Genomic DNA, 13,392 nt, shown 5'->3' on the forward strand with positions numbered 1-13,392 from the left:
TTAGATGCGCGTTAATACATTTTCATCCATATTTTTCTTTTACCATCTCTCTCCTATATGGCAAAAAAAAAAACATGACAAAAACTTAGAGCAATACTATCAATTTTTTTATTTTAATAATTTGTTTAAAATTTGTAGGCTTAGGTGTGAGAGTGAAGTAAGAGGAGATTTTTGTTACGAATACTCGGTAAGTTTTTCTTTTTTGGAAGATTTCACTGTCATCATAAATAAAAGAGGGAATTTCGTGCGGCAAAAAGCAATTTTGTTTTATTTTTAAAAAATTATAATTATAATTATTATTGCTTTTCGTTTTTTTTTTTTTTTTTTTTTTCCCTCATCATTCTAAACTTACGACTCGACGAGGATGCTCTCTTCTGCTCTAAACAGCTAGGGTTCATTGTTCAACACTTCAATTTTACACCGCCGGTCTGCCGCTGCGTTCACTGGCCAGGACTACCATCGGCAATCGTCCACGACTGCCACGCCGAAGCTGACTTCGCCGGACGCCGGTCACTCGGTGCCTCAATCGGACGCCCAGGACTCGAACCGGCGATTTTGCTTCCTCCACTCATCTTCGGCTCCCTACATAGCCGTTAACATCATTTATTCCGGATTCTAACCAAAAGGTCTCGACATCAATGAATCTACGGTGGATCTGAAAAGGACAGCCTTCGTATGCGCAAGTCCGGTGAGTTCTATGCCTTATTTTTTAAGAAATTGACTGTGTTATCACTTTTACGTACATTATCATGTTTATTGTTTATTAGCGGTAATGCCATATTCTGATATAATCTGCACATGAATATGCATAACTACTGTATTTTTGTATGATTTTTAAAATAAAAATTTAATTTCATAAATGTATGCATTGTTTTGTGTCTATATACTGAATTTATAATTTTTCGAAATATGGTATGATACTGTAGCATATTATATTTTATTGTTGCCTTAACTTTTCCTATTGATACTGGATGATGTGGAAGCCATAATTTTACGTTTCGTTGAACTCCTTTTTATAAAACATTCACAGCTTTATTTGTGGAGTAGTCTTCTGTTATAGCTGCTTTTGAATATCAAGCCATAAACTGAATGTATGCTTCTAGTTTAATACATGGTTTGAAACTTTTAGAATCATAAAGTGTCTCAAGCTAGTTAGTTGTGTGTGTGTATATATATATATATATATATATATATATATATATATATCATTTTGAATGATTTGTTGGTGAAAATTGGTGAGTAATTCATGTTCATTTCTCATTTCTTGCTTGCTTTCTAGATAGTTGGTCATGCTCATGCTTTACAAGAACCATATCCGTGGCCTTTCGTTTGTCTTAGAGCATCCACATTAGTTGGGGAGATTTGGGAGATAATGTAAGAGTGATTAGGAAAGAGAATGTGGGAGGGGAGAGAAAAAAAAGAAACAAAAAATAACAAAACAAAATTTGAAAAAAAAAAAATAATAAAAATCTGTCGCTACACGGGCGCGTGCATTGCACGTGCCCGTGTAGACAATGGCTGTGCGCAAACGCGCACAGCCAGTGTTTGTTTTTTTTTTTTTTTCTGACATTAACCCTTAACTTGCAGGACAAATATCTCCCCAAATAACCCCACCCCACATTTGTTATTATCCCCACCCAAGATAGTTCATCTGACATTATCTCCCTAATATCCACTGATGTGGATGCTCTTAGGATTCGACCATGTATTATTTTACCAACATGTGTAATTTAGTTATTTTCCTTTAGTGAGATAATTAATTGTGGCCCAAGGAAAACCTCCCTCCCATGCAACTTGGAGCTCCTTGAGAACCTCCCATGTTTCAACATCTTCCCCACTCTTCCCCTTCACATTAAAAGTGAACCTCAAAACCCACGACGGCTTGTCATTTATAATAGAATTTTGAGACTTAATTAATATAATATGTAATTAATTAATGCTTGTTGGCTATAAATTTCTTTGTCTTATGATGATATTTCATAAATGGATTTTAAAAGGATTTACTCAATGTCTAAAAAACTACTTCATTCTATTGGAACAATAATGAAGAGTGAAATGCCAACAATAACAAGAAGAATGGTTAGTTGGGTTGCACAAGAAGCTAATATACCTTGAACTGTCAATGCGGTTTGGTGGGGGTGGCCAAAAAAGCCCGCAAAAAATGCGGGCCCGTGGGGTTAGGTGGGGACCATCAAAATTAGACTTTTTTTGGGTAACTTACACTAGTAATATTCACAGAAAGAAAATATACATTGCATGTTTGCATATATACATTGGTAATATATAAAATATATACACAGACAAACAATACAAACATTGACCACATACACACTGGTCAATACAGTCAAATATGTAAAATATTTCAAATCAAAACAATACAAACATTGAACATATATTCATGGGCGGAAAGAAAAATAACCAATTAAATAAAATTAATTAAATTAAAGATAGGAAATATATATATTTACCTGGTGGCTAACTGGAGTGCAACGAGATTGTCAGAGTCGGAGTGCGACGAAATTGTCGGAGAATGGAAGAGTGACGACGTCGACTAGGAAACGATTAGACGAGGATAGAGTGACAGTTTGACAGACGAAGGGAGGAGGAGCGTGATGATAAAGGGCTTGTTGCTTCTCTGTAGAGTGATGACAAAGGGAAGAAGGACAACAGAGGGAGTATCAGAGGAGTGACGCCTAAGCGTAGACTTAGCATTGCACCTGTGTCGTTTCTCTATGAACTGTGGAATTGCGGTCTGCAGAACAACGAAAGGAAAGGGAATACTAAAATATGATTTTAGGGATTTTACTCTTTTCCGAGTATATAATAATAATAATAATAATAATAATTATTATTATTATTATTATTAATAATAATAATAAATAGGCGGGTTAGCTTGCCAACCCCCTAAAAAGCATGCCTATAAAATGAGCTTTGAAAATTCGAGCCCGCGGGGTTGGCTAAGCCCGTTTTGATGGCTATACCTAACACTCTACCATCTATTATTGGCTACTTAAAGGACTTTAAATTGTATCACTTTGACGGTTTATCCATTGTAGTCTTATGTGGCAACTTCTGAAATTTTTTTTTTAAAAAGTTTAATTTAGCACTAGAGTTGCAACTTTCTGACACCAAATTTCAAGCTTTGACAATTAACAAATGGGTCATTTTCTCTCCATTTTGTTGACTTTTTGATTTGTTAAGTATTATTATTATATTATTATTATCTTTTGAAAGTGAATTAGAATTATAGGAATGTAGAGAAAATAGTAGTGAATTGTATAAACAATTGACTTTAGGTTTAGGAATTAGAATTGGACCATCTAACACTAAAAATTTGTGCAATTAGCATTTTTTACATGTTGCTCCGATTAAAATCGGTCAGATGCCGAGTTGGCGTATTATTTTCATGATTTTTAAATATAGAGAAACTTGTGGAAAATTCTACATCTACTCCCAACAAATGTTTAATCTTTATTGGATGAGGAAAAAAGAATGAACAAAAACCATTGCCCATATCTTTTTATTAGGCAATCTTATCATGTCACATAGTATGGAGTAGAAAAATAGAGTAGGAAATGGGAGTCCATGTAGTATTACTCCTTGTCATTGTTGTGTCAAACATCTGAAATTTAAATTTAATTATATTAAAAAAATGCTTTCCCTTATAAGGGTCTTCTAGTCTATGATTTTTTCTTTTCGTTTAAAAAAAGCGCATGAAGGGAGGCAACAATGATTACAACTTCCGTTGACCTAGACGAGATAGAGGTGGAGGAAACATGACTACTTCCTCTCTAGTTCTTAAAGCAAAAAAGGCAATCACGGCTGCTTCCATAGTATTTTTTGTAAATATAAATATATTGATGGAGAATGCAATTGCCATCTCCATCGACTTGACGAGGAGGGGGCAATTGCCTCCTCCGACTAGACGTAAAGGAGGCAACCACTATGCATGCTTCCTTCAGATTTGTCTAAGTTCATGTTATTATTATTATTTTTAAATACAGTCTATGAGAAGGAGGCAGTCATAGACGCTCCCTTCTTCATCAAAGCCGACTATCAGAGGAACAGGTAACCATGGGTGCCTCCTCTTCTATTAAGGTCGATGAAGAAGGAGGCAACCATGGCTACCTACATTAGATTTTAATTTTTTTCAAATATTAGATTAACAAGTAATTACAGGAAAATATATATTTTATATGCCAAGTGTCATGTCATGTCATCATATTATCAGAAACATGTTTACCTTCTAATAAATAGAGCCGTCAAAAAGGGCATAGCCCGCTGGCTTAGCCTGTCCCGCCCTGCCAAAAGGGAGGGGTGGGCTCAGATTTGCCAAGCCCGTTTTAAAGGCAGGCTGTTTAGCTCGCCCGCTAGCCTGCATATTTATTAAAAAAACCATGGCTAGAAAGAGTAAAATCCCTAAAATCATATTTCAGCCTTCCCTTCCGCAGACCGCAGTTCCACGGTTCACAGAGAAATGACGTAGACCCGCAGTGCAGAGTCACCCCTTTGGTCCTCCCTTCGTTGTCCTTCTTCCCTTTGTCGTCACTCTACGGAGAAACAACAAGCCCTTTGTTATCACGCTCCTCGCTTCGTTTGTTAGACTGTCACTCTATTCTCATCTAATCGTCTCCTACTCCTCGACGTTGTTGTTGACAGAGTCGCAAAGCCGACGTCGTCAGTCCTCCATTTTCCGGCAGTTTCATCGCACTCCGGCTCCGACAGTCTCGTCGCACTCCAATTAGCCACCAGGTAAATATATATATTTCCTATCTTTAATTTGATTAATTTTATTTAATTGGTTATTTTTTGTTTTGCCAGTGAATATATGTTCAATGTTTGTATTGTTTGAAATGTTTTATATATTTGTTTCTATTGACTAGTGTTTGCCAATGAATATGTTTGTATTGTTTGTGTCAGTGACTATATGTTCAATGTTTGTATTGTTTGTCTTTTATATATTACTGGTGTATATTTTCTTTCTGGAAGTGAATATTACCAGTGTAGGTAAGTTATCAAAATAAAAACAAAGTCTAATTTTGGCAGACCCGCCTAACCCTGCGGGCTTAAGGTGGACCGGGCTGGGCCCCTTAGGCCCCCATTTGGTGGGTTTTTTAGCCCGCCCCGTCAGCCCGCATTGATAGCTCTGCTAATAAGTAATAATACTCTCAAAACTCTCAAGTATGTGCTCTCTTGAATTTTGGATTCCAATCCTCCATAGCTGCTCAATTCGATTATTTGAAGTTTGTCCATATCCATTAACCCGTTTGTTTTTTGAATTATCGAGGATTTTTTTATTGATCACAGAAAGCTAAATTGAGCAGTGATTTTTATGAAATTTTGGATCGATTTTTTATTATGTTAATTTTAATATTTTAATTTTAATTATATGCAGATTTCAGATAAATTTGAGTGATCGCAGCCGGTATAGTAATGGGACAGCAACGACCGACGACGCGCAGTAAAAACAAAAGGAATAGAGCTGATGAAAATGCTGATGCTATTTCTGAAACTTTCAGGTGCATCTTCTGTTGAAAAATATTTACCATTATTAAAATTATTTTATTCTAATGTTAGAGTTCAATGGAGTTTGTTTATAATGTTGTTTAAGCTGGAAACTATCATTGATATTTCCGTTTGATGTTGGATGAATTTTCGCCTAATTTGGTGAAATAGGATGACTGATAATTCTAAGGAGAGAATGTCAATTTTTTGTTCGATTTTGATTAATTTGAATGTGAGAAAATTATAGTCATATTCTGCTCATTTCATTGGGCATGGAGCCTTTAACTATGTTTTTAAAGATTCCCTGCTATGATCATTTATTCAACTTTCCTCCGGCACCTTATAAATTTTGCTTGTTTCATTGGGCATGTGATGTTTATCTGTGTTTTCTTAGATTCTCTGCCATAATCTTTTGTTCAACTTTCCCCCAGCAGCTGATGATCTTTCATTCATCTTTCCTCCAACAGTTATGCAATCCCTTAGTATTTGGAAAATAAAAATTGTTCAATCAAATAATGTTACATTTCTGTTAAATTTCTTGTTAGACAATTAGAAGCTCAAACACAAAATAAAAGTTGAATTATCCATAATTTTCATTGCAAATTTGCATTCTATATCATATTTCCTCGCTTTGTTCTTCCAGGGATTCTTTGTTTATAAGACTCTATGAACACTTTAATTAGGTTTGCTTGTTTTTTTTTGTTTGGAAGTTGTAAGTAGAACATGTGTTTGAAGGGGGGTGGGTATTACCGGGCATTTTTAGAAAATATTGCCTTAATAATGATAATGGAAAATGAAATAAAAAGAGGGTATGACCGTATGAAAATAATAAAATAAAGGAGCAAAGAGAATTAACCTTGTCCTCTATAGACTATAGTGTTAAAGGGTGGTTTTCATTGCCATTAAAAATTTGTTTAAGAACTGTGGCCATTAAAAGGTGCTAGGATGTTTTGTAATTGCTGACTTTCTCTTGAACGTAATCCACATGACATAATTTAGATTTTTTAATTTTTTTTCTCAATTTTTAATACGGAGTATTTTTTTATTTTTTATTTTAATTTAATTTTATTTTTTTGCAGGAAAGTTCTTTCTACTGGACAGGTAACTGAAGATGATGTAAATCAACTATACATGGTATGGAGGCCTGCGTGTCAAGGATGCCGAGTCAACAGCAAGGATAATCCCAACTGCTTTTGTGGATTGATTCCACCACCAAATGGAAGTCGAAAAGCTGGTTTATGGCAGAAGACATCTGAAATTGTCCATTCCCTTGGGCCTGATCCATCTGATGACCTTCGTGCATCCCCAGACACACCAGCAGGCCTCACTAACCTTGGTGCGACATGCTATGCGAACAGTATACTCCAATGTCTATACATGAATAGGTCATTCAGGGAAGGTGTTTTCTCAGTTGAACCTGAGGTGTTGAAAGGAGATCCAGTATTGGACCAACTTGCAAGATTATTTGCTAAGTTACACTTGAGCAAAATGGCTTTTGTTGATTCTGCTCCATTTATCCAGACTCTTGAGCTTGATAATGGTGTTCAGCAGGATAGTCATGAGTTCCTGACATTGCTTTTTTCTTTGCTTGAACGATGTTTAAGCTGCTCTAAAGTATCCAAGGCTCGAACAATTGTCCAAGATCTTTTCCGTGGAGGTGTGTCACATGTAACAATGTAAGTCCTGAACTTATTTAGGTTTTGTTGATGTTGTTATATATATATATGTGTGTGTGTGTGTGTGTGTGCTAAATAGTTCATAACATTTCAACATATGAGGTGGAGAGGAGTAAGAAATGGATCTTTTATAGCACTGAAAAGTATGATACTTGTAACTGTATAGACGTTGAGTTCATTGAATAGTTCATGATGCTTTCACTTATATGTCACAGCTGAAGATTATCTCCCTGGTCTTTTGTGTTGCTAAACTTGTAGGTGCTCAAGTTGTGGAAATGAATCTGAAGCATCATCAAAAATAGAGGACTTCTATGAGCTGGAGTTGAATGTTAGGGGTTTGAAGAGTTTAGATGATAGTTTGGATGACTATCTTAGCATAGAGGAGCTTGAAGGAGAAAACCAATATTATTGTGAGTCATGTGCTACTCGAGTCAATGCTACTCGTAGCATTAAACTGCGCTCTCTCCCTGCAGTCCTTAATTTCCAGCTCAAGCGCTGTGTTTTCCTTCCAAATGTATGTGAATATTTCTGAATATCTTTCTGATTTCTTCTAGTTCTATTAATAGTAGTAAGATATAACTTAATTATGTGTACATTATGTTAAGGGTAAGAGAAAATGTTGTATGCATCTTAATGTCATTGATAATTATCAATTTTCTCTTGGCTTGGTCCTATCTAAGATTTTCTTGTTTTCTAGACTACAACAAAGAAGAAGATCACATCGGCATTTTGTTTTCCTGAAGAATTGAATATGGCACAAAGAATATCCGACCATTTGCAACCAGATTTAGTGTATGACTTGTCAGCCATATTGATCCACAAGGGCTCTGCAGTTAATAGTGGCCACTACATAGCACTTATTAAAAATGAGAAAACAGGGCAGTGGTGGGAATTTGATGATGAGCAAGTTTCCAACTTAGGTTCTCATCCATTTGGGAGAGGCGCCTCTAATTCTGCTGTTAAACCTGCTCAAACTGAGCCCCCTCTCCACACATCTGCCTCTGAACAAATGGATGTTATAGTAAATGGAAAAAATGTGAATGGTGGTCAGCAAAGGTCTCTGAACACCAATGCCGTTTGTAATGCCAAGACATTCTCATCCAGTGATGCATACATGCTGATGTATGCTCTTAGGAGTGCACGGGATGGTGTTGAGGCAACAAATAATGGAACTGATAGTCCTCTTCCATCCCATCTTCATCAAGAGGTTGATCAACTGAATGTTGAGTACCTTGAGTCTTGCAATCAATATAGAGAAAGGAAGGAGTCTGAACTCAAGCGCATCACTGAGCGGCGGCAGGAGGTGCGCTCAATTCTTTCTGAAGCGCCAGTTCAATCACCTTGGAAGCCATATTTTTGGATTTCTACTGATTGGCTTCGTCAATGGGCTGATAGCATCACACCATCGTGAGTTCAAATCCTGCATTATATCTTGAGCTTACTCTATGTAAAAAAAAATAAAAAAATTTCCTTTCATAATTGGCTTTATTTGTTTGTTATATAATAGTCTATTTCTTTGACATAGCTAATATCAATTGTTAAGCTGGTTTTTTACTTTTCAGATTTAGTCTATAGTAGCATGTAAATATACGAAATATGCTGCGTTATTAATTTGACGCTAGTAGCCTAGTTGTTGGTATGATTAATAAATTGTACACTGGTTTCATTGTTCAAAATAGGTTAGTACAATCAGTTTAGCTTTTTAAAACCCTGATTGTGATTTTGGGCAGAATAATAGACAACATTGCCATACAATGCAAGCACAGGAAAGTGCCAGTTTCAAAGGTGAACGCAATGAAAAGGTTGTCACAAGCAGCTTGGGCCATGCTATTATCTAAGGTATGATATTATGTCTTTGAGACATTCTCTCTTTTATTTGTGCGTCATAATTTTTCTTTTCTAATTTTGAACTGAAAGCAATCATGACACTCATGAGTATGATGACATTTTTCTGATGGTTCCAACTCCAGTATGGTGGAGGTCCAACACTGGCCAATGATGACCATTGCATGGAATGCCTCTTTGAAATGGCTCGCACAATGGCTCGTGCAGACAGCTATAGGGATCGGACAGCACTTATGAAAGATCTAGCAGAGGCTGCCATTGCAGGGAAGTGTCTCGATGGCAAGTTGTTCTATATATCAAAGTCGTGGTATGTCACATTTTGTTGTTACATTGATGTGCTTGTGAACATGAATTTCCTTTTTACTACACAAATTGGGCATCTCCCCAATTTATTGAATGTGTTGGTGGTTTTCCTCATAGCATACAAGTCCATGCTTTCTATTCTTTTTATTTTGTGTTTTGATGTTTAAATTATCTTTTGGCAGATATATGTGGTACTCATTGTTATCTTCTATAGGTTGCAGCAGTGGCTTCGGAGGAAGAATGTAGACTCTCCATGTGAAGCTGATGCTGGGCCAACAGCATCAATTAGATGTCCCCATGGGGAACTATTGCCTGACCTAGCTCCTGGTGCTCGTCGTGCACTGATTCCTGAAAACCTATGGAATTTTATTCATGAGACTGCTATGGCTGTGAAGCCCGGTGATACCTTGGGCTCTTCAACTTTCTCTTCAGATTCAGAGCCATGTGCCCAATGCAGTATTGAACTTTCGGAACATGCATGCTTGGAAGATAACCTAAGGTCCTATTAACATTTCTGAATTGTTAAGTATTTGAATGGCATTACAGGTTCTGAATCTGGTTTTTCTTTCGCAGAGAGTTCAGAATTAGACAACGACAAAGTCATGAGAGATTAGCAGCTGGTAAAAGTATAGCACTTTATCCAAGCAACAAGTACTACTTGGTGCCTTCTCATTGGCTGTCAAAATGGAGAAGCTATATTAGTGCAACTGGGAAGAATTCTTCTGCTGAACTTGAAACCTTGGGCTCAGTCATGGATTTACTCATGTGTGAAAAGGTGCGTTCTTGATACTAATTATACAAGTGTAATATTTGTGCTCAATACTTTATGTAATGGACCTCTCTCTGTACCACAAGGTGTCTAAATTACTCCAAATTTTGTTCCAAGCTTTTGTCTGTTATTTTGCTAACATGCAGTTTTTGGTAAAACAGCATTCAAGGCTTCTAGAAAGGCCTCCTGAACTGATTTGGAAGCGTGGTGTGATTCACCAGAAGACACCCACTGTGAGTATAATAGTGTATACTTGGTTGTTTTGCATGCTTGTAACTTACTGCATGTTATGCAAACTCATTAAACATCTTGGTTCCAGGACCCAAGTTTCCTCACTATTGGCAATATTTGTAGTTTTTTTTCCCTGGACTTCTAATTCTCAGCTGAGTGAATACATACTCAAAAGTTGAATTTGACTATTTGATTTTTAATCCTCTGTCATGTTTTGCATATCAGACAGATGGATTGACCATTGTCAGTGAGAATGACTGGAAGCTATTCTGTGAAGACTGGTGTGGTTTAGAGGCAAGAGGAATTGTTGCTGAAATTGAATGTGTGGAAAATGATTTGGTCATATCTTGTGATGAGATGCCGTTATCTGAAGGTCATATGACTGTGGATGGTGAACCGAATATTGGGATTGAATCTAGAAAACCTATCATTAAGACTTTGCCAGAGGTAATTCTTGGGATTTTCCCCTCTTTTTCATTTAGTCTTGTGCTGGGGGTTATCCAAACTATTGATAGTTTTGATACCTTTGTTTTCAACAATCATTTTATCCACTAAAGAGATTGTTATTTTGCACCAATCATAGTATTATATTACATTGATTGCTTTCTTGTTTTGGATACAAATACCTCTTTTCTAAAGATTATTGTTGAATTCCGATATGATACTTTATATTTATATGAAGTTAAATTAATGAATTTCCAGGTATGTGAAGAGTGTATTGGCGAAAAGGCAAGCTGTGAGTTGCTGAAAAAACTCAACTATTCCAATGAGGACATATGTGTTTGTTTCGTTCGTGGAAAGGAACCTCCTAAATCAATTTTAGAAGCATCAGTGAATAGTTTGGAGCCAAATCGACGAACTTCAAAGCGGTCCAGGAAGACATCATTTGGTAACTCTGTAAATTTAAACGTTTCTGGATCCACATCAATCTACCAACTAAAGATGATGATATGGGAAGCCTTTGGGGTAAGGTTTTGATAAAATGTATCAGTATTATTACTGTCACAGTTCCATATTCATTAGCAGTATTTTAACAAATTTCCTTGTATAATTCATTGTGCTGGCATTGTCTATAGTATTGTAGTACAACTTGGCACTTGCTCCAAATTTTGGGAAAGAAAAACTTCTAGAAGTGAGGAAGAATTATGACTGTGAAAGCATGAAGTATGTAATTGATGAAAAATATTGGGTTCTTAATCTGAAAATTGTGCAGATCTTTGCATGAATAGGTTGGAAGCAATTTCACGTTTTAAGTCTCTCAGTTACTGGAGCTAAATTACTTTCTGGCTTCTGAGTAAATATAATCACCTGTTTTACCTTTTGAACTCCCTTGTCTTTACCTTTCATGCCAAAAGTTCGAGAATACGTTCAATGTGATAGAGTGCAATGAGAGTTTTTTTTTTTTTTTTTTTTTTTCTCACAATATTGCCAGTGCAATGAGATTTATTATGAGATGTTTTCTATCTGTAGTGCTCTATTATGCTTTCACAATAATGTTTATCAATGCCCAAGGAGTTGCTAGTTTCAACTTTCAAGTTGCCACCATTAGTCTGCCCTTCCCAAGCCCTCCTTGAATTATTTTTGAATTCATGAATTTGAAGTGTCATTCTGTTAATTTTTATGCAGGTTGTCAAAGAAAACCAAGTACTTCACAAAGGTTCTAGGATAATTGATGTTGAATCTGCATGTCTTGCTGATTTGGAAATATTTCCTGGTGATGTTCTATGGGTGACTGATTCGGAGATCCATGAGAATCGGGATATTGCTGGTAGGAAACTGAAGGGCTTGAATGACTTATTTCTTTAAAAAATAAAAAGAAAAGAACATGAAACCCTTATTCTATTATATTCATTGCGTTTCTTATGTATGTTAGAATAAACATAAGACAGGAGGCTCTGCCGTTGTCGTAGGAAGTAATTTGAGTCTGGCTGTTGTAATTTTCATGCACTTTGCTCCCTATGAAATTTTTTTCTTTTTTGGATGTATGACTAATACTAGCTCTTTCCAGATGAGCTTTCTGATCATAAGATGGAGGTGGACAAGGCTGAGGAAGGTTTTCGTGGAACACTTCTTACATCAAGTGTATCTTCCCAGGTTTCAGAAGCATGCTTGAATTAGTGAAGATCCACTTGCTTGTAATATTATTAATTTTGGAATGTGAAGAAGGTATAGTGCTGGAGGTGAGATCCTGTGTCACATAAATTACTGCTTAGTTATTATAAGATGCTCATATTTTTGGGTTTTGGATTTATAGCCAGCCTCTCTTTTATTGGTAACCTTTGGTCCACCCAAGCCTGGCTTGTATCCAATATATAAATGACACAAATCATCCTGGTCTGGATTGTATTTCCCTCTCTGATCATTTACATTTCATGCTGATTCACATATAGTGTCCTAAATCATTCTTGGGTGTTTCAGATTGCTGGCTCGTGCACTGCAAGGGAAGTCCCATGTTGACATTGACTAGCTTGCATGGGTAAAAACATCATGTTTTTTGGGTGGTTTTTCTACCTTAGAGTATGGTTGTTTCCAGTTTAACCTTGTTACCTGCTCAGTTCTTTTTTGGCTGCCAGATGGTTAATGCAGGTATTAGCTGGTATAATGAAGGGTGAGGTTTGGTTTGGGGTTCCTCTTGGGACAAGTTTTGTATATTAACTTTCTACCTTACCTTTGACGGTGAACTGTAAATGATGTATTTTATGGTTTTGGTAAATATAAATTGTTACACTTTCGATTCAATCATCTTTATGCTCAGGTGGTTCAATTCCCCGTCATTTAAATGAATAATGTTAGATGTTTGGCTTTATTTATGTTGTGGTTATAGAATGGGAGTTTCACCATTTATTTAGATTGCAGCACATCAGCAGTGTTGATATTGTACATTGCGTTGAAAATGTAGAACCTTCACTACAAATTACTGGTTGGAGGACAATTATATTATGGAAATATGATCATAGAACAATCAAAACAAGGAAAAGAATTAAGATCCATCAACATTATATGATAACAAAGTCATGCTTAAATTCGGTCATAAAATTCATGATATTTTGGTACAAGAATCAT

At 36.2% G+C, this 13,392-nt stretch overlaps 1 protein-coding gene across 4 annotated transcripts; it reads left to right on the plus strand.

The window, feature by feature from the left end:
- Positions 1-339: 339 nt before the first annotated feature.
- On the plus strand, positions 340-13,068 carry LOC109175853 (ubiquitin carboxyl-terminal hydrolase 26). Of its 4 annotated transcripts, XM_019325218.1 has the most exons (16): positions 340-688; positions 4,660-4,752; positions 5,396-5,519; positions 6,585-7,181; positions 7,440-7,695; positions 7,879-8,588; positions 8,912-9,020; positions 9,152-9,333; positions 9,544-9,828; positions 9,903-10,104; positions 10,260-10,331; positions 10,555-10,776; positions 11,032-11,295; positions 11,956-12,097; positions 12,338-12,509; positions 12,748-13,068. In XM_019325218.1, the coding sequence occupies exons 3-15, from the start codon at positions 5,434-5,436 to the stop codon at positions 12,445-12,447; spliced, it is 3,237 nt and encodes a 1,078-aa protein (XP_019180763.1). In that variant the 5' UTR covers positions 340-688; positions 4,660-4,752; positions 5,396-5,433; the 3' UTR covers positions 12,448-12,509; positions 12,748-13,068. The 4 variants fall into 4 exon arrangements, with proteins under 4 accessions (XP_019180763.1, XP_019180765.1, XP_019180762.1 ...); XM_019325220.1 differs by lacking the exon at positions 4,660-4,752 and having other exon boundaries at positions 12,338-12,663; XM_019325217.1 differs by lacking the exon at positions 4,660-4,752.
- Positions 13,069-13,392: the final 324 nt, after the last annotated feature.

Source organism: Ipomoea nil, unplaced genomic scaffold (assembly GCF_001879475.1).
Source record: "Ipomoea nil cultivar Tokyo-kokei standard unplaced genomic scaffold, Asagao_1.1 scaffold0688, whole genome shotgun sequence".
Lineage (NCBI taxonomy): Eukaryota > Viridiplantae > Streptophyta > Magnoliopsida > Solanales > Convolvulaceae > Ipomoea > Ipomoea nil.

Excerpts from the sequence above, each read along its gene's own strand:
- LOC109175853 (XM_019325218.1), top strand. The coding sequence starts at position 5,434 with ATGGGACAGCAACGACCGACGACGCGCAGTAAAAACAAAAGGAATAGA. Across the intron at positions 5,520-6,584 it reads GCTATTTCTGAAACTTTCAG|GAAAGTTCTTTCTACTGGAC; the intron begins GTGCATCTTCTG and ends ATTTTTTTGCAG. Across the intron at positions 7,182-7,439 it reads GGTGTGTCACATGTAACAAT|GTGCTCAAGTTGTGGAAATG; the intron begins GTAAGTCCTGAA and ends CTAAACTTGTAG.